The sequence below is a fragment of the Limulus polyphemus genome, unplaced genomic scaffold (assembly GCF_000517525.1).
Source record: "Limulus polyphemus unplaced genomic scaffold, Limulus_polyphemus-2.1.2 Scaffold252, whole genome shotgun sequence".
Taxonomy (NCBI): domain Eukaryota; kingdom Metazoa; phylum Arthropoda; class Merostomata; order Xiphosura; family Limulidae; genus Limulus; species Limulus polyphemus.
Window position 1 is genome coordinate 522,331 of NW_013665862.1, and position 18,904 is coordinate 541,234.

General features: G+C 33.2%; 1 protein-coding gene across 2 annotated transcripts in view; it reads right to left on the bottom strand.

The window, feature by feature from the left end:
• The window catches only part of LOC111085145, a 44,707-nt gene that overhangs the window by 11,330 nt on the left and 14,473 nt on the right, over positions 1-18,904 (bottom strand). For both annotated transcript variants that reach the window (XM_022382482.1, XM_022382481.1), the window contains 7 exons: positions 18,689-18,813; positions 18,286-18,429; positions 16,356-16,413; positions 14,646-14,781; positions 6,306-6,435; positions 2,130-3,222; positions 400-461 (listed from right to left, as the gene is read on the bottom strand). In XM_022382482.1, coding sequence (XP_022238190.1) covers positions 400-461; positions 2,130-3,222; positions 6,306-6,435; positions 14,646-14,722 — 1,362 coding nt within the window. In that variant the 5' untranslated portion in view covers positions 14,723-14,781; positions 16,356-16,413; positions 18,286-18,429; positions 18,689-18,813. The remainder of the gene's footprint in view (positions 1-399; positions 462-2,129; positions 3,223-6,305; positions 6,436-14,645; positions 14,782-16,355; positions 16,414-18,285; positions 18,430-18,688; positions 18,814-18,904) is intronic.

The window sequence follows — 18,904 nt, forward strand, 5'->3', positions numbered from 1 at the left end:
TAGTAAGTTAAGTTTAAATTATTACTACGAAGTTAGTACGTACTGTGTGTGTGTGTGTGTGTGTGTGTGTGTGTGTGTGTGTGTGTGTGTGTGTGTGTGTGTGTGTGTGTGTGTGTGTGTATATATATAGAAACATTTTTTTTCACACTTTATGTTAAAGAAAATTTTAGATTTATCTACATTTCAACCTGAAGCATTTTACTGTACAATCAATAATGATTTTTTTAGTCTTTATTCATATTTTTTACTTCAATCATTTCATTCTATTGACAAAAACATCTTTAATATTTATAGAATAAAATGCTACAGGTAAAAATATAAATACATCTAATGTTTTAATTAAAAGAAAGCACAGTCAAAAACAGTTTTTACTTGTATTAGAATAAAACAAAAACATACCTTACGACAAGATACACCTTCATTTTTAGCAGCTGGAGATGTTGGCTTTCCATTTTTTTTAGCTGTTATTCAGAGAAAAGATAAATGATTATTCTAATGAATGAGTCATAAACATAAGTTGCGAATAAAGATAAAACTACAGTTATTACAAATTTTTCATGTTTAAAAAACAAACTTGGAGAATCACTTAAATATATGCAGATAACTCAAAAACATAATATTCTTACACAGCATGAAATGAGAACCTGATTGGTAAAGTAAAAATTTCTAAACATGTGAATAATAAACTGCTCCTGTTCTACTTACTGAAATGATACATACAATTAATTGTTTTTTGAATAAAGATCTATTAATGCTTATAAATTTATCATTAATTTATACAGAATTTACCAAAAAATATGTAAATGAAGTGATGTCAATCCAAGAAAACTAGTCCCAATTCAAATTAAAAGAATTTTTAATCTGCAAATACATACAAATTTCAATGATGCCTCTAACATGTTATTTTGAATTATGTGGGCTCATGTGTTCAACTTTATCAAGATTTTTGCCACCACAAGTAGTAAATATTAATGATTAGAAAAAAAAAAACCTCACTCAATTAACTTGTAAATGACTGTTATAAGAGTTTTATTAAAAAATAAATAATAAAAGTTTTAATTTTTTTGGAATTGCTTACAAACAATTATACATTTTACTTTTATTCAAACATTATTTATAAATGCAAAGTCTACACATGTGACTGACAGTAACTGGGTCATAAAACATTTAAATGCAATGAAAAACTTTAAGTTTGCCTTTGACTTCTGTAGCTCAACCTATTACAGTGTCATATTTGAACAATTCCTGAGAGTAACAACATGTGAATCAACAAAGAACAATATATGTAAACAGCAGATAATCAATTTCATTAATAAGCTTTAAAATCATAACAGTGGATATTTAGAAAATACTAACAAATGTTGGTGTTTCAGCCATATGCTATTTTTCTTAAAATTTCAAAAGAGGAGGACTATAGCACTCTTAAAACACCAAATCTATCAAAAAATCATATGAAAAGAGAACAGTGCATATAAATTTATTTTTCCAAGAAAACTGAAATAAAATTCACATTTTCATGCAGATAAAGTTAGATATTTTTGAAGTTACTTGTATGCAGATCCATCGTGTCCTTGACTTTAGAAGTCATTCAACATCTGTACATTGTGTACTATATACTTTGAATTTTTTTTATACTGTATAAAAACTATTTCCTTTCAGTAGACACAAATCTTGGATGTTTTTCAAACAGTTTTAATTTCTTGTCTGTTTGATAATTTTTCATTCTATTATTATATGCCGTATGCCAAGCTTCAATAAAGTATTATATTATAAAACAATTCTAGATTAAAATGTATGACTATTTTATTGCGTTATCAATGTATTATGAACAACTGCATTTAAATTAAAACTGTTTTTATTCTTTCTTTTCCAACTAATAACGTTTATAACATAGCTGGATTAAAAATTAATCTATATTACAGCTGAAGTAAATGTACCATGACTGACTTACTACCCTTATTATTCCATTAGTTTGGAGTTAGTAAATGATATCATATAATTACTTGTTAAATCTAAGTAACTACATTCAAATATCTGTTCCGATACTGCAAAATTATGTAAGACAGGAAAATATTTAAATTTAAAGAAACTTTCTGCAGAAAGTCACTAAGACATTCTATCATACTCACATTTGTCTTGTGAACTATTCAACATTGCTTGATCAGATATTTTAGGAGACGAATTTAACTTTTCACGAGATGAAATAAACAAAGGCACTAGCTGATTTTGTGACCATCTTCTGTCACGATAATCTGAAAGGGAGTGGGAAAGGGGACTGAGTACTGTACTATTAAAGGAGCTGCTCAAAGAAAGATGACTATTGGACTGTGAAGAATCTGTTTTTTGTAGATCATTGTTGAAAGAGTTTCTTGATGCCCAAAATCGTCCATTTTTCAACAGTCCATCAAATGGTCTATACACATCTCCTTTTACAGGAGTAGTTCGTGGACGATTTTGAAGCCACTGATCCAGGTCAAGTAACCGCCTGGAAGCAGTGGGAAGAGTTCCTCCTTCAGACATAAGTCGAGTTGAGTTCTTTGACCTATTATTGGATGTTTTAGGTGAAGGAATACTTCCCTTATTCTTAGTTCTGTCTTTCTGAGGTAAATTATTTATGGATGAAAAAAGTTCATTATTAGTTGAAATGTTACTGCACTGCGACACACCAAGACCTGAAGATTTTCCACACTGAGGTAGAGATTCGTAGCTTGTATATTTTGAAGAACGAGATTCAGGAGTATCTCTTGGCCTGGAAAGGTTTTGCCTCCATGGCTTTTGGCGACTTTGAGAGAGGTGTATAGACAAAAGGCTAGCAGCCAGATCAACCAGTTCATCATCTTCCTTATTGTGAGAGGAACTACCATTACCTCTAGTCCACAATGATAAAATTTTTTCATTATTCTGCATTGTATCTTGCTGAAAACGAGTTGACAGGTAATTGCTGTTGCTTTCAACTGTCAAAGGTGTACCTGCATCAAATTCCGATTCTCTTTGCACAAGCGGACTTGAAATTGATATACCAGTCTGAGAATGTGAGTTAAGACCAACAGCACATTTTTTTCCAGATTGATTTTCAGAGCTCTTTTTTGAAGTTGTTTTAATAGGTGGTAAACGAAGAGGACGGCTTGAGTGGGTGCCACCAGCAATTGTTAATGGAGATTTCTTTCGTCCAACTTTAGCTGCAGAAAGGGATACAGATCCTGATCGAGATTTTCTCCTGGTCTAAAAAAATTATTATTATTAATTATTTACAAAAGCTTATATACAGCTGAACTAAAAATAAAAATATACAGAAATAATAATTTTTCAACTAAACATATTTTATTTAAATAACTTTTAGATATACATATAAAATATCAGGAAATTTTACTCACAGTAGCCCATTTTATAAAAATGCTTTCTATAATGCCTAAACATGACTTGCTCACCTGAATGTGTTATTCAAATCCTTATGAAGTATTAACTTTCATACATTTAAGTTTTGCTAAATACACATCTTATTACTTGACCATAATTAGTACAACAATGTAGTAAATAAAGCTGAGCCACATATGTTATGGGAAAAAAATATTCTGAAATATTATATGATTTCTTTGGGAAATCTATATTGCAGTTGTTCTTGAAAATCTGCCATACTAACTAAGAGTTCTAACATGCAACATATGTAATTTAACAGACATCCACAAATTGAATATTTGACCAATGTGATTAAAAACAAAATCTAGTTGTGCTTTAAAAATGCTTAAATTTCGTGCCACTAACACACTGTGGAGGCTTTAGGTTCCATAACCCTGTAAAAATAGTTGATAATACTATATTTTATATGTTATTGAAGTGTGTATAGTATATATTCTTATTCAATAAGATATTTTTGCCCCACTGGTATTGCTGTATGTCATCTTATGGTGGTAATATCTTAATAAAATGTACATTATAAATGGTTGACTTTAAGAGTTTATTGTATTGTTTGTTTGTAGTTAAACCAAAAACTGCACAATGGGCTATCTGTGCTCTGCCTACCACAGGTATCAAAACACAGTTTCTAGCAATGCAAGTCTGCAGACATACTGCTGTGCCACTGGGGGGAAAGTGCTTATTATATGACATTATAAAATGTATAAGCAGGTAAATGAGATACATGTACAAATGTTTAAATTAAAATACGGTGTTATTTATTATTGATATTTAGTACGTAAAATTCCTCTAATTATGATTTTTGTTTTTGCAGTTGAGGCACTACAAAATTATTCTGCTTTCAGCTAACTCAATCTTATGTATTACACTAGGAACTATAATGTTATTTGAAAATAATTATAAACATAACAGTAAGCAGCACAGATGATTAGTTCAATAACATTTAAGAACAGATTAAATTTAGATAATTAATTAAGTAGTGTCTTTACACTGTATCTTTACATGTTATCTTTACTAGTTAATAGTGTGTGTGATGAAGGGTTTTATTGTTTATAGATAATATTGTTGCAATGTAGTAGTCAACACAGATTTTTTCTATTCTAGAATTAACTATCAACTATTTTAGATCTAAGACAATTTAAATTGTGTGGTTTGAAATTGTTCTAATGTGAACATAATACAATCAGTCATTTAAGGAGTTCTGGACATGCAATCATGCAAGTCCGCACACAGTTTTGTGCAAAGTAAGTTTTGTTAGTGTGACTATCAAATGCAGCCATAATGGAGAGCTTGATATTATGAAACAAAAATTTTTTTCCTGAAAAGTTAGGATTTAAAATTCTCTTTAATTTTGATTAGTAAGCACATTAATGACAAATAGAAGTCCACAACATTTCCAAGATATAGGCAGCTTGACAAATTCAAAGACTTTAAACCTAACTTTTGAAAAGAACATTTTACTTTTCCCAAGCTACAGAGTATAATCTTTAAGACAGATTATGACACTTCTTTTATATGTGATGTGGTACCAATTAGGCTTCCTTTTTTTGGTCTTCTTTGACATAATAATACAAGATAGCTAACTAATTATAAGTTTAGGACAAAGATAGGACTAGGATTCTAATTCTTATTAAAATTACAACAATTTTAGGATCCTTCTCTTAAAGCAGAATTATAAAGCTTGTGCTAGTATTAAGTGTAAATGAATAGTTTCTGTAAAAAACTGATTTTGAATTGGTATATTCTTGTCTATTTTACTTCACAAGTTTCAGACTGTCACATGATTTTTCTTATCTAAAAATACAAAGCAAACATAAGTAAAGAAGTAAACACTCAGTAGATAATAAACACTTGATTACACTAAGCAATATACAATACGCAAAATTGAAGTTTGTTTGATTTCAAAATAAAGTTAGAGATATTAAAAAAAAGCTGTCTGCACTGTTAAATCTTCTAGTCAGTGTTATTAATTGTTGATGATTTTCTCAGGAATACCAAATGGTGATCACGAAGACATGTATAAAAATGAACTGTAAAGAATATATATATAATTTTGTCCGTGGAAGTTGGGTGAAAGCGACAGTGTTTCTTTAAAATTTTCAAATTTTTTCAGTTGATCTGAATTTTTGTAATGAATGTTATAATTATTGTCCTAATTTTCTTCAACATGAAACATAAACCGTATTTATGTGCCTCACAGGGTTAAGGGGTAGTCAAAAAAGATATATTTACACTAGTATTTAAGATGTATAAAATTAATGTACAAAAATATAATTACTAGGTGATTTTTTTCTCTGTTATCTTATTAAGATTTATATTAATAGTGTTGTAAAGAAGTCCACAGTATACTATTTCGGTGTGTGTGCTTTACAAAGGTTTTATGCATTTAACCTCTGTTTATTCTTTGTCTACACTCATAATTTTTCATACACAAGTTTTAATTGATCATAGATCTTGTGTCTAGTTTAATATTCTGGGCTTAGTTGTAAGGATGCCATATGTACTGCTAAATGCTTTAATAAAGAAACAAACAAGTTGGGACTAATAAAATTAAATCTATTTTGTCATCCAAATTCATCCCAAAAGATTTAGTTTACATCAAACATAAGCATGCCACTAACAAAATATCAGTAGAGAGGATTAAGAAATTAAAAATGTAAACTCATGGTAATTAACAATAATTCAGAAAAAAAAGTTGCTGTGATCTCAAAAATGATATACATATATATAAAAAAAAATCAAACAAAATACCTTATATGTTGACACTTTTTTCGACCAAAACAAATTTGCAGTCAACTGAATTCTTGAATTCAAAATGAACTATCTAACGATAACACAAATTGAAATAGCTTATGTTGTTGATTTTGAATGCCAAAACATTAAAAAAATACCCTTTTTTTAATGCCATGCGTTTTCATCTTTTCCTGAAGAAGGCTCATTTTTTTCCTAGTGTTTAGATTTTCTTGGATTCTGGCAAGTTCAGCTTCATCATCTGTAAGATTCTGACTAGATGAGTAGCTACTGTTGAAATGAATACAAAAAAATTGTGTTATTTCTTGTGAATAGGTTTATGTAAACTTCAGAATACTTAATTTGAAAATGGTTTGTCATTTGAAGTATACTGGCTAAAATGAAGCATTTATCTAAATAATATGTGAAACCAAATTTTAATTAAGATATACACATAAACAGAGAGATTCAGTTGAAAGTTATAATTTTCCTACACTGAAAAAGTATTTTCGATAGGTACTTACATAAATAGCTATTCTCGTTCAGTGCTGCCCTTTATGTGCAAAAAACATTTTTTACACATACTACAAGCCTTCTCCCTCCTTTGGAATTGACCGATTCCAATGCATCTCTCATGCAAATCATCATGCGTCAACCATCCACCAATAAGAGTGCAACATACTCTTGTGACACATGTGACTCCCTCTATTCAATTCTACCAAACTATCTCTTTGAGTTTTGGCAGAAGATGGAAGCACCGGTTTTCAGTGGGGAGGAAGGGTGGGAGGAGGTAAGTACCTATTGGAAATATATTTTCAGTGTAGGAAAATTATAACTTCCGATACGGTACACTACCTCATCTCACACAAATAGCTAGAATCCCACACTGAATAGGTGGAGGGACTGGTACGAGGGAAAGAAAGAAGCATTCTTTGAAAGTGGTGGAAGGACACTCCCTAAAATGAGATAGTCAAATTCTAAGATCTGATGTGGGGTACTCCACCACTTCTGAGCCAGGTATACTCTTCACCCATTGTGAAAAGATGTTGCATATATGGACGGAAAACAGAGGAGCACATCCAATTGGGAGAGAACTATGGCTGGAAAGTGATCCAAACCATGCAATATGTATGAAACTCAATCCCACAAATTATAAAAGTAGATAAAAGGAAAAGAATGTATACCTAGGTGTAGAGTGGCTAGGGCACAATGGACCGTACATGGCAAGTCAACTACATCCAAAATCCATGCTGCTGGGAACCAACATTCATGTGGGGATAGAATGAGGATCATACTGTTGGGAAGTCAACAACAATCCGAAACTCAGCCATCTGGCAGAGGTAAGAAATAGGATCATACCGTCTTCATCTCAAGTTCATGGGACTGGAAGGAATCATAATACCCCCCTGACTCATGAACGGGGCACATGTGAATATGATAAATTGATAGATCAATCCGGGAACCTGACATCCTGTATCGAAAAGATGTCTACATAAAGTAAACTATCTCCCTCAAAAGTAAAACTGACCAGAACTACCCCAAGCATAGTAACATCCTTGGAATAAGAAACATTGAGGGAGGCGCAGAAGGAAAAAAATCAGAATAATCCGCAATTACCTCCACTGTGACCCACAACACTGATGGAGTATAAATGAGGTAGGAATATAGACATGTGTAATACATGTGTGAGGATTTATGTTGACTGGTTCGAATCTAACTCCAAAATACAGCTACTGGAAACTGACATCCACATAGGGGTAGGATGAGGGATCCCAATCGAAGGGGTGAACTGCAATTTTGATGTATCACTCCCATTTGTTTTTATGTTTCATATTGTAGGATATCACATTATCTACACCAGCCGAACATCACTGCCCTAATTTCAACTGAATGGTTTTATAATCATTTCTATTTTTTTGTTTGTATTTTATTAACCAATTCAGGAGGATGTCTTCATGGTCCACCACCCCAGCAGTTTGAAACTGGAAAGAGATAAGGACTCTCAAAATCCACTAAAAGAAAATGGGGTAAAACACGGTGGAGAGTCTGGTGGAATGACAATACCTGAGACAGCACAATGGATGATCATGAAACCCTATTTTTAAAAACAGACCATACCGATTTATTCAATACAAAGCATGGCAGGGATGGGCAGCTATCCCCTTCTGCTTTACCTATGTAGTCCTATGGGTGGGTATGGTCTGAGACAGGCAAATGTATGAAGCAATTCTATTGCAAGGATAAACCTACAAGCGATGTTGTGGAACACCCCATCTCTATGTGTGCATTGCGTGGCTATGGAATTATAATATGCAAGTCGACATGGCTTGACAGTCGGATTTGAACACTTAAAGAATACCTTGTCAGGCACCACTCACCACAGAGCAGAATCTAAACAATGAGCATTAATAAAAGGGAAATGGGCCCTGAAAAGAAAAAAAAACTTACTCTGTCAAAGTCTCACTGAATTCTGATATTCTAGAATTGGCAAAGGTGGAAGGAGAAAGAACACGAAAAGAGGACAGTTACCAAGGAAGAAAGAGGCGGGAACAGAAGGAAGCTGTACAGGAAATATAAGAAAGAAGAGCACGTACAGGACATGGAAGTCTATCCAGATGAGGACGAGGATAAAAGGTGTGAACTGGAAAGAAGGGAAAGCAGCTAAACAGAAGAGTTATCCTCACGAGCCACTGAGGTGTTATGTAGAAAAAACAATCCTGAGAAAGGAAAAGATATGTAGAAGGATAAAGAGTAGGTGAAATATTGATGGCAAATAAACAGACCACTGATGTCCATAGGCGAATAGAAGGAAGGAAAACATAAGGAAAGGTGAAAAAAAGGAGCACTGGAAGAGTGGCTTGAACATAGGCAAAGTGAGGCAGTGCTGGACCACATTAATAACCCCATTCGGAAGGGCAGCCTGGCATGACAGATGACAAATCCGGAAGGAACACATCCACAGGTAAAGTGGAGGAGGGGTAAATACCTGCAGGATCGTAAAAAAAATGAAAGGTGTGGGACAGGATGGCCAGAAAATCCGAGACTGAGGAGACAGAAGATCCCTGACTCAAAAGTCAAGAGCGGAAATCTGCATTACTAAGAAGAATGGGTTGATCAGGGGAAAATCCTGGACCCAAAAACCAATGACAGAAACATTCCACTGAGAAACTTTCATGTAGGAAGGGTGAATGAACAAGCCAGGAAAGAGGTGAACAGTCAGGAGAAGCCGGAACACCTATCCAATGACCAGAGAAAAACCAGGTGTGAAGACAGAGGATACGAAGGTTGAGATGAAACACCAGTGACTGAAGGTGGTAATGAAGGGATGGAGACAGAGGAAAAAGTAAAAGAAGAGGAAGTTGGAGCTGAAGAAGCCACAGAAACCACAGCTGAGACAGCCAGGAAAGAGCTATCAAAAGGACTGAACACAGAGTGATAAGGATGAATGAAATCACCTGGAGAAGAAAGAGAACAGGAGGATAGACAAATGTTAGGTCCAATCCTGGCTGAAAACATCAATAGCTAGAGCAAGAAGCTGAGGAACCTGTGACCAAAACTAAGGCAAGTTGTGGTTAAGGGATGTAGCAAAAGTCTCAATGTGAGGATTATCCCACTGAAGTCAAAGCCACTGGAAAACAAAAGGATTGAGAGACCACTCCATCGGATAAAAGTTGTCTTGACAGGAATCCAATCCATGACAAGAGCAAAAGCACCTGGAACATGACATGCAATGATAGGAATATCGAGCATGTGGGCCCAAAAAGAAGATCCAACATATGAGTAAAGAGGGATGGAGAATGGGTGTTGCCCTGGTGATTGAAATAAGCAACCACTGAATAAAAATCAGAATGGATCAGAACTAGACAATTTCTAGGCAAATGGAGAAAACGAACCAAAACATGGCTTACAATGAAAAACTCCAGGACGTTGATAGGATAAAACCTCTTGGCCTCAGATCAAAAACCCTGAATCTTCCAGTTAACCCTTTCGCCCAGGGTAGGTTATAGTGCACGTGTCATGATGTTTTGGAGCATTATTTTCAAAATTTTATTAAATAACATTTTTACTACTTACATCAATGAAATTGGCATCAAAATGTAGTTTATAATTTAAATTTTGATATTATATATGTTTTAATTTCTTAATTTAAAAGGAAATGTAAAGAAAAAAATGTTAAATATCGATTTTGTGTGTCACATAACACATCCAGTTGTCTTATTGTTCAGTTGCCATTTTATTATGCCCACCATACAACATGTATAAGTAGCTAACGAATTAGAAACTCGAATTTGAAATATAGACAAGCAATAAATATAAAATAAGAACCTCCCTCCTCTATGATTTGCCGAGATAGCAATATTTTTAGCGAGTCTACTAGAGTGGCTCCTCTCACTGCACCAATCTTTTGAAAGCTCTTATCTAGTCCCACCTACTACTACTTAGCTACTGCTTATAACCAATAGAAAGAACATTTTTACCCTTACGTAACTCTGACAGTTGTGTTAAATAGCTTGAAGGAGTAAAAAATAATTTTGTCAAAACCATTGAAGTGTGATGACTTAATTGTTGCTCTGAACAGGAATGGGATTTTTTTTACCCACATACAGTTTATTTAGAGACCCGACTAAATTAAAGGGATTTTGAGTGTACTAGTACAGTAATTTGATAACTTTTTGGTCTTCAAAAATTCATATTTGAAGCCTAAAATATTAGTATCTCTACCCCTCCACCCAGAAGAATAAACCAGGCTTACGTCAGGGCTTAGCAAGTTTGATGCACAAGTGCAACATTTCATAACACGGTTACATCCTCAAAATCTTTGTTTGTCAATGTATTTCTCATTTACTTTCTAAGTGTGGTGATAGTGAGATTGGGTAGTATCATTTATAAGAATGTGCCCAAATAACACCTTCATATACTTATGCTGCAAAATTCCACACACATCAAATGGGTGACCATAGTACTGAAACACCTGCTATGTAATTGGATAAGCCCGGCTCAGAACCTACAATGTTTATTGGATCAGCCCAACTCTGAACCATATAATAAATGTTTTTACACATTCTAATTGCAATTTTATTACCCTGGGAAATTCCTGTTGAAAGTGTTGTAGGAACTATAAACTGCTACATTCCATCTTGTATTCTCGGAGCAAAGGGAATGTCATCTCACTGAAATACGCATGCATGATTGCACTCGAGAGTTTTGTATTAAGGTTGTACATAAACAGTCTTATAACATGGGTGGTGAATTATTGCTTTTTTGTCAGCGGGTTTGTAATTTGTCGGTGACAGTAAAATAAACACAGATAATATATGGGATATGTTTAGCAGTTGAAAGAACTTTGAAACTTCATGACCAATAATGAAGAAAAAGGAAACAGCTGCTCATTATATTTCTGATTTTACAATTTTTCTTTTCATTCTACTTCAATGAGTTGTCTACAGGCTGAAGAATCAAGTAATAAATGTAATAACAGGTGGAATATAACAATTTATTGAAAAAAAAAGTATATATGTATTTAGGAGGTTTCAGAGGTTATGCAAATGAAATTCGAGATTTTGAAACAAAGAAAAGTATTTTAAATCTTAAAATGAAAATCACTTTGCACTCAGACTAGTTAAAAAAAGAAATCGATATTTTCACGGACAAATATAAGTAAAAATAATTCATTAAAAAAAATCTGATTTTTTGTGTGCAAAAGGCTTCTAATGTTTACTATAAAACTACAAAATTTTGTAAACATACACTTAAAATATTAAAGTTATAGCATAAAAACTATAACAAGCACAAAATGGTTATTAGGTCGGTCCCAGGGAGTTAATCAGGGAGTCCCAAGAGTTAATCAACCCATGCCTCCCATCCCTGAAGTGATGCATCCATGAAATGTGGAAGACTGGTTGAGGAGGAGGAAGCGGGACACCCACTGATGTGTTATTCATATATAACCACCTAAAACGATTGACAACAAGGGTATGAGGAAGGGTAATAAGAGCCCACAAAGGATCCCTGTGAAATTCCAATGGTTGTGAAAAGCCCACAATAGAGCCCGCATATGATCCTGACCTAAGAGGGATAATAGCTACTATGGAAGATCACATCCCCAAAAGCAACAGAACTTTACAAGCTGTAATCAAACTGAAACCCATTGAATGAAGACATAGAGGAGAAGGGTGGGTCTGAATGAGATGTGTGTAGAAAAAGAAAAACACCAAAATGGACAAGATATTGGAGAGGTCGCAGTAAGGACTTCTCCAACTTGATTAACAGCCCATTATAGCCACCTCCAGGAGCAGCTGATAAAAGTAACAGGCAGAATCCTGTTCAGAACAAGCAAACAGTAGCCAGTCAACTAAAGAAAATGGAAAGCACAACCCAAGAGCATATAAGTGATGAATGCCTGACAAAACATTCAGGGCCAAAGTAAGTTTGAAGGGCAGTGCAGGAAACAAAGAAACCACCCTGTGGAGAATAAACCAAAGAGAGGGTTGCAAGTGACAGGATAATCATTTGCAACATTCCTCTTTGTCATCGAAAAATCTGGAGATAAAGCCCACCTAAGGGTGAGAAACGATTCCAAGGTAAAATGGGGCAGATTGAAAAATTAGAATGAAGCAGGTCAAACCTAGTAAAGACCGCTAGTCTCCAGTTTGACACGAGGACAACAAACAGCCTGGAGAAAGATGATGAACAGGTGCAATGGCCTGAAGAGAAAGAAAATCTTGTACCTTCTAGGACAGATGCAGGCCAGTGACAGGATTCCAAGTCAAGGGGAAGGAAAAGGGTACCAGGGACAAAGGAGATGGGGAAAGAAATAGTAGGACAAATCCATTTGATAAAACCCGAAGAACCCATGGAACTGTAGAGGAAGAATGCCAAAGGATAACAAGACAATATAGTCAAGCTCCAACTTGACCGAAACCCTCTGGTTAGCCTCTGGTACTGTTGGCAAAATGCTCATCAACGTTGAAAAAAACAACGAGATGAAAAACCCTTGGAAGGGGTACAGAGACAGACGGATAAGGACCCGAATGGGAATGGAATAGGGGCATGTCATGACTGTAACTGCAACAAACATGCAACCAAAGAGGAAAGCCCATGGAGTGTGACACCCAATGACAAGGTTTCATAGGGACACACACGTGGGAGACTGCATCTTCTCTCAACCAAGGAGGGAAAGGTGAAAGAGCCTGAAGTGTTGCAAAGTTTGGTGGAATGTGATCATGGCCAACCAAGCACCTGCACACAAGTGGTCATTGAGCCAATACATGTAGTGTGATTAGGGCACAATCAGACCTTATGGTGTGTGCTCACCTCAACTTTACTGTGACCCATAATACACTGACAGTGTGACTACCACCCTATTTCTCATAGTATTACATTAAGCCCAACCAATGAGAATTCTCCATGGTCCACCACCCCAGTGGCTAAGAAATTGTAAGTGGCAAGGGTCTTTTGTGCTCCATTTTAAGAAGATGGGAAGGATGTGTGTTGGGAAGACCCAAAAAAGTGTCTGGATCCCTATCGGATCACCAGCCAGAAAGGTATTTTACTGGAGACAGTGCAATGGGTGACCATGAAACCCAATTTTTAAAGCAGGCAAGCACGAGCCAAAGAAGTGGGCAGTCACTTCCCTGGTGCTGGCTTTTTCCATGACAGTCCACATAATTGGATATGTCTGGATTGGACAACTGAGTCAACTTGTACACCATGATGATTTTCTATTGGTTTTGCAGAATACCTCATCTGATAGAGCCAGAGTGAATGATTTGATTGCTTTCCATTACCCCTGGTCCAAAGCAAATTTTGGGAAATAAGAATACCCTGGGAGGCAGCACCTGCTACCTCCTCTTATTGGTGGAGGGCTATTGTCGCATGATGATCTCATCATGCAACAGCTCAGTTCACGTTAAACATGTGAATTCAAGTAGAAATTAGGTCAAGGTTAGTGGCATGCAAATCTCAAAGGCTAGCACGAGAGGGAATTTCCATTTTTGTGTGAAGAGGTGAGACTTTTTTAATTACACTACCAGTTGGAATTATGAAATTGTATACACAAGATTAAATAAAATATTTTGTGAAATGTTTACATTTAAGATATATCTGGATCTGTTTTAGTGTTAATAACAAGTGTCTGACTTCAGAAATCAATTCAAAATTTTTCATCTGAGTTCTAATTTAATATAAAATGATCTGATTTATCATCACATTGCAAACATACCTATAAAGTCAAATCTTCCTTATTTGCTGAACTATTAGTGTTAAATAATTCAATATATTTGAGTAATGTCATTTTAATAGCTTAACTCCCTAGTAAATCACAAATTCATAGTAATTAAACCTATATCATTAATTTTGAGATGATTCTTAAAAATACTTAATTTGAATGTAATTAGAAAGATTAGGCTTCATGGCTTCAGTCACATATCTTTGTATACAGTCTTTATTAAAAAGTCACATCCACCTAACAAATTTAATTTATATCATTTTTCTATTTTCACCTCGCAGATCCAGATATACGAGAAGATGATCCATCATTGACATCAACAACAGTGTACATATGGTACTCTTTCTCCATCTTGAAACATTACAACAGTCATGGGTTTTCCACTAGGAAGACCCTCATTCAATTCCTCCCTAAAAATATAAGAATTTCAAAGCTTTGCATTTAACAAAAGACTTATTCATTACTAATTCGTTTTACATTTTTAAAAATTATCCATTTAATATAATCTAACTAGCCAAATATAATATATTGTAATTCAAAAATTCTATTTAAGTAGTACATTTTTGGACCCAAAACTTACAGACATTTGGTGCATTTTTATTTAAAAAGAATCATATTCTTAAAAGATGACACGTTATTTTAAAATTAGTAAAGGCAATAATGTTTTTGTCAGAGTAGCCAGAAGAATTTGCACACCCAAATGTTAAATCCTAGAGGGTGAAGAATTGAAACAAGCCTGGATTAAGTCTCAAACCAAATGGATTCTTAAGCTTGCTAGATGTCTGAAAATTAACACTTATAAAGGTGGAACTCATATGCTACATGTGTGAAAATATGTTTATACCTTTGAATGTTTTTTATGACATCTCCAAAACATACGCTTTTTCCAATTTTACAATTTTTTCAAAGTTGTTCCACTATGCAAATGATTATGAAGTTCAACTTAAGAGTGACAAAAATTCACTTAAAACATAGTTTTTTTTAACTTAAGCATATTTTATGAAGTATCATTGCCCCACAGAAATGGTTAACTCGAACAATTTTTTCAATCAAATATATCAACAAATCACTGGCATATATGAAATAGAAATCAAGAATTATATATTGGTTATTATATTTTAACATTTTATTTTGTCATGATCAGATGATTTTACCTGTTCACAAATAATATACCAGTCAGTAAATAAACACATTCTAACTATTTATTTTACTAAGAACAAAATCTCTGACAGTTTTATTTCATATTGTTAAACTAAGGCAATATTTACTTGCTCAAATGGAATTGATCATTAGGATTTCAAGCTAGTTTCACCATAAATGCTTTTATTTTCACAACTGTGCAACACAATTGAGTTTCTTCTATAAAAACAAGGACAAGAAAGAAAGCTGAGGTACATATTCCTAAATATAGTCTATAAGTAATGATGATTCCATGAAGATAATTTTTGAATCATTCTGTACTATATTTAATATTTAATTTTATAATGTTTTTTACAATAGCCTCAATATATAATAAATTGTACCTTAAAGAAAATGCTAAAAATCAGTTATTAATTCATTACAAATTTACTTATCTTTCTAAAATATAAGAGAGTCAGTAGTATAAAAGTCCAAGAATTGCTGTTTAGTTTTTGCAACACTTTGTTTAGAAATGTAACACAGATGACTTTCAATGTCTTTCAACCCTTCTGATATACTTATATAAATTATGAAGCTCAAAATTACAATTAAGATTTTATGTTTGTAGTTCAATAATGTAAACCAATGGTGGTATTGAAGCATAACTTATTATAAAAATGCTACAGCAATGCACATTACATGTAGCCTTCACTAAAACAATTGCAACTAGAGTTAAGAAATTAATTTTATGTTATATTTCAGAAAAAATCACTACACATAACAAAATACATATTTTAAAAAAGATAAGTTAATATTTTATTGACTGAGTCATAGATAAATGGACTAATTTAAACTGAAAGTTTACCTTCTTGTTTTCAAGTACTCAGCTACATGTTGAAGATGTTGTCTTTCTTCTAATGGAACTAAATACAACAACACAGTGGATTATTAAATTTTTTCTAAACAGGGACTAAACACTTCTTTCATGTTATGAATGATTAGGGTTTCTTTGAAACAAATTAAAAAATACTCTTGGTATGACACTTTGACTTTCCTCACTCTCACTTCATATATCAAATTGTTTTCATGATTGCTAAAATTAAGTGTAAAAACTAATTCAGCATGACTAAATTTAAAGTACTTGAATCTAGATAATTAATCTTTTACTGAATAGAATATTATATGTATTGCTACATGGTCAGTTTCACTGATATACTAGGCATTAGGTAGTTCAACAAATAATGTATATATTTTATCATAGATGTTTGAAATAATGTGCAAAACAAAATTGCATTTCCTCCAATGATTAGCTATACTTCTCATACATTATATTAAACATACATGTAAAAAATTTGGTTAGCTAGATCATTGTTAAATGTTTACATTAAGTATTTCTCAGAAGAAATAACTACATTAATTAGATAAGAAACAGAATAATGATGAAATTGACATCATCTTGGTACTTAAGGGCATTGAAAATACTTATCTAGACTTATTGTATTGATAATTGTATCATCTTACGAGTAAACTTTCTAGAAGCTTCACTGAAGTCTCAATAGCTACGTATGTAGCAATCCTTTATATCTAGATGGCATAAAATGCAAATTTCATATAATACTTTAATTATATCAGGTAGTTTATTCCTCAAATTTTCTCCCATATGGAATAAAATAAAAATACCAAGCAAGGTGGCCAGAAAGAATAAATAACTCTACCAAATCCTTAGACCAAGAATCTAATTCTGGGATCAAGTATAAAAATTGCAATGTTACACACACAAATGACTTATTTTTATTGGAAATTTTAATAATGCTATATTCTTCATATGATAATTAAAATCTATACCAAAATATGTTTTCAAATACCTTACAGCCATACATATTCGTTTTTTTTTCTGCTTTTGTGTAACATACAAACAACAAGGAACCATTCGGCCCTTCAATGTTGTCCTTATACACCCATTCTTGAGTAAAGTAAAAATTTAAATCACCCTTATTTTTCAAGAATTTATTGATTTCCCTCTAAAACTCTTGTAAAGTGCCAGCCTCAATCCACTAGTGTTGATGACTACTCATTACATAAGCTAAACACTCTGTTAAAAAAATGACAAGTTTTCTCAACATTGCACTGTTTCTTTAAGTATGCTGAAACACCATATCTATTACATGTCAAGTCTCAACTTCCCAAGACAAAATGTTAGTGTAGCATTCCCATTTGCTTTTGGATCATATAGATTTTGGTCCCCCTCAATCTAACATATATACATATTTAAGAAATAATTTAATATCCTAAGGATGCACTCACATGGCAAAAGGATGACAATAGTACTTGAAGATGTCAACGACCAAATAACTTTTTGACATAACACATCTAAATATTAGTTATTTGTTAGTTATGCTTTTATTGACAGGGTTGTATATGAAGCAGTGAGGCATGTATAGCTACAACTTATGTATAAAAGCTTGCTTCTTTTAATTCAATACATTATGTTGTGTGTATACAGTATTTGTAGTTAAAATGGCTCAAGATTCAATCTCATGGAGTTAAATTTTCAAAAAATTTCTGGGTGGGGCACACCCCAAGACTTCTCTAGAAATAGAATGCTTTGCATGCCAGTAGTGTGCTTTGCACACTTTGAGTGTTACCTTGTTTAGCTGTGGCAATGGCCAGACCACTGAAAAACTGCTTCCTATGGCAATTAATTCATTTATTAATATGTCTTAAATAAAAAATAATGACTGAATTAAATGATGGTATAATCTTTAATCATAGAGAAACTTTGCTGTTAAGCCTACCTCTTCGTGTATTTATGGGACCTCCTTTCATTCCTAGGACAAGTTTTAATGTGCAACCATCCTTTATTTGATAATCCTCGAGACTCTGTTGGTTGTCTAATTCATTGGATTGCCAAATAAGATGTTGCTGTGTGATGGGTATACCTGCAAACAAACAATTTTTCTGTCATATGGCTCTCATAATCAATATTATATTCACAACATAAAATTAATAAATTCTATGCAGTAATTATTTCCAAATAGTCACATGGTATTTACACACTCATAGCTTTAAACTGTTTATAACACTGACATAATGATACACAATAAGCAATAGATTAATAATGTAAATAGCAAACACTCAAAAGACATTTGTAAACATCGAACAATGCAAACTTTCTTCTCAAGAACAAAAAAGAAAGACCTTCTAATCGCTGAATTTTGGCCTTTATTGACATTATGGTTTCCAGTGGAGAAACTTTTAGTTCAAATGCAGTTCCTGTCAGTGTTTCAATGAACAATTCAATGCGTTCTTCAGCCATCAGACTACTAGAATAAGAAAAGAAGAATATATATATATATATATATATATATATATATATTAATTTATACAGTAATGTAACACATTAAATTACAGATC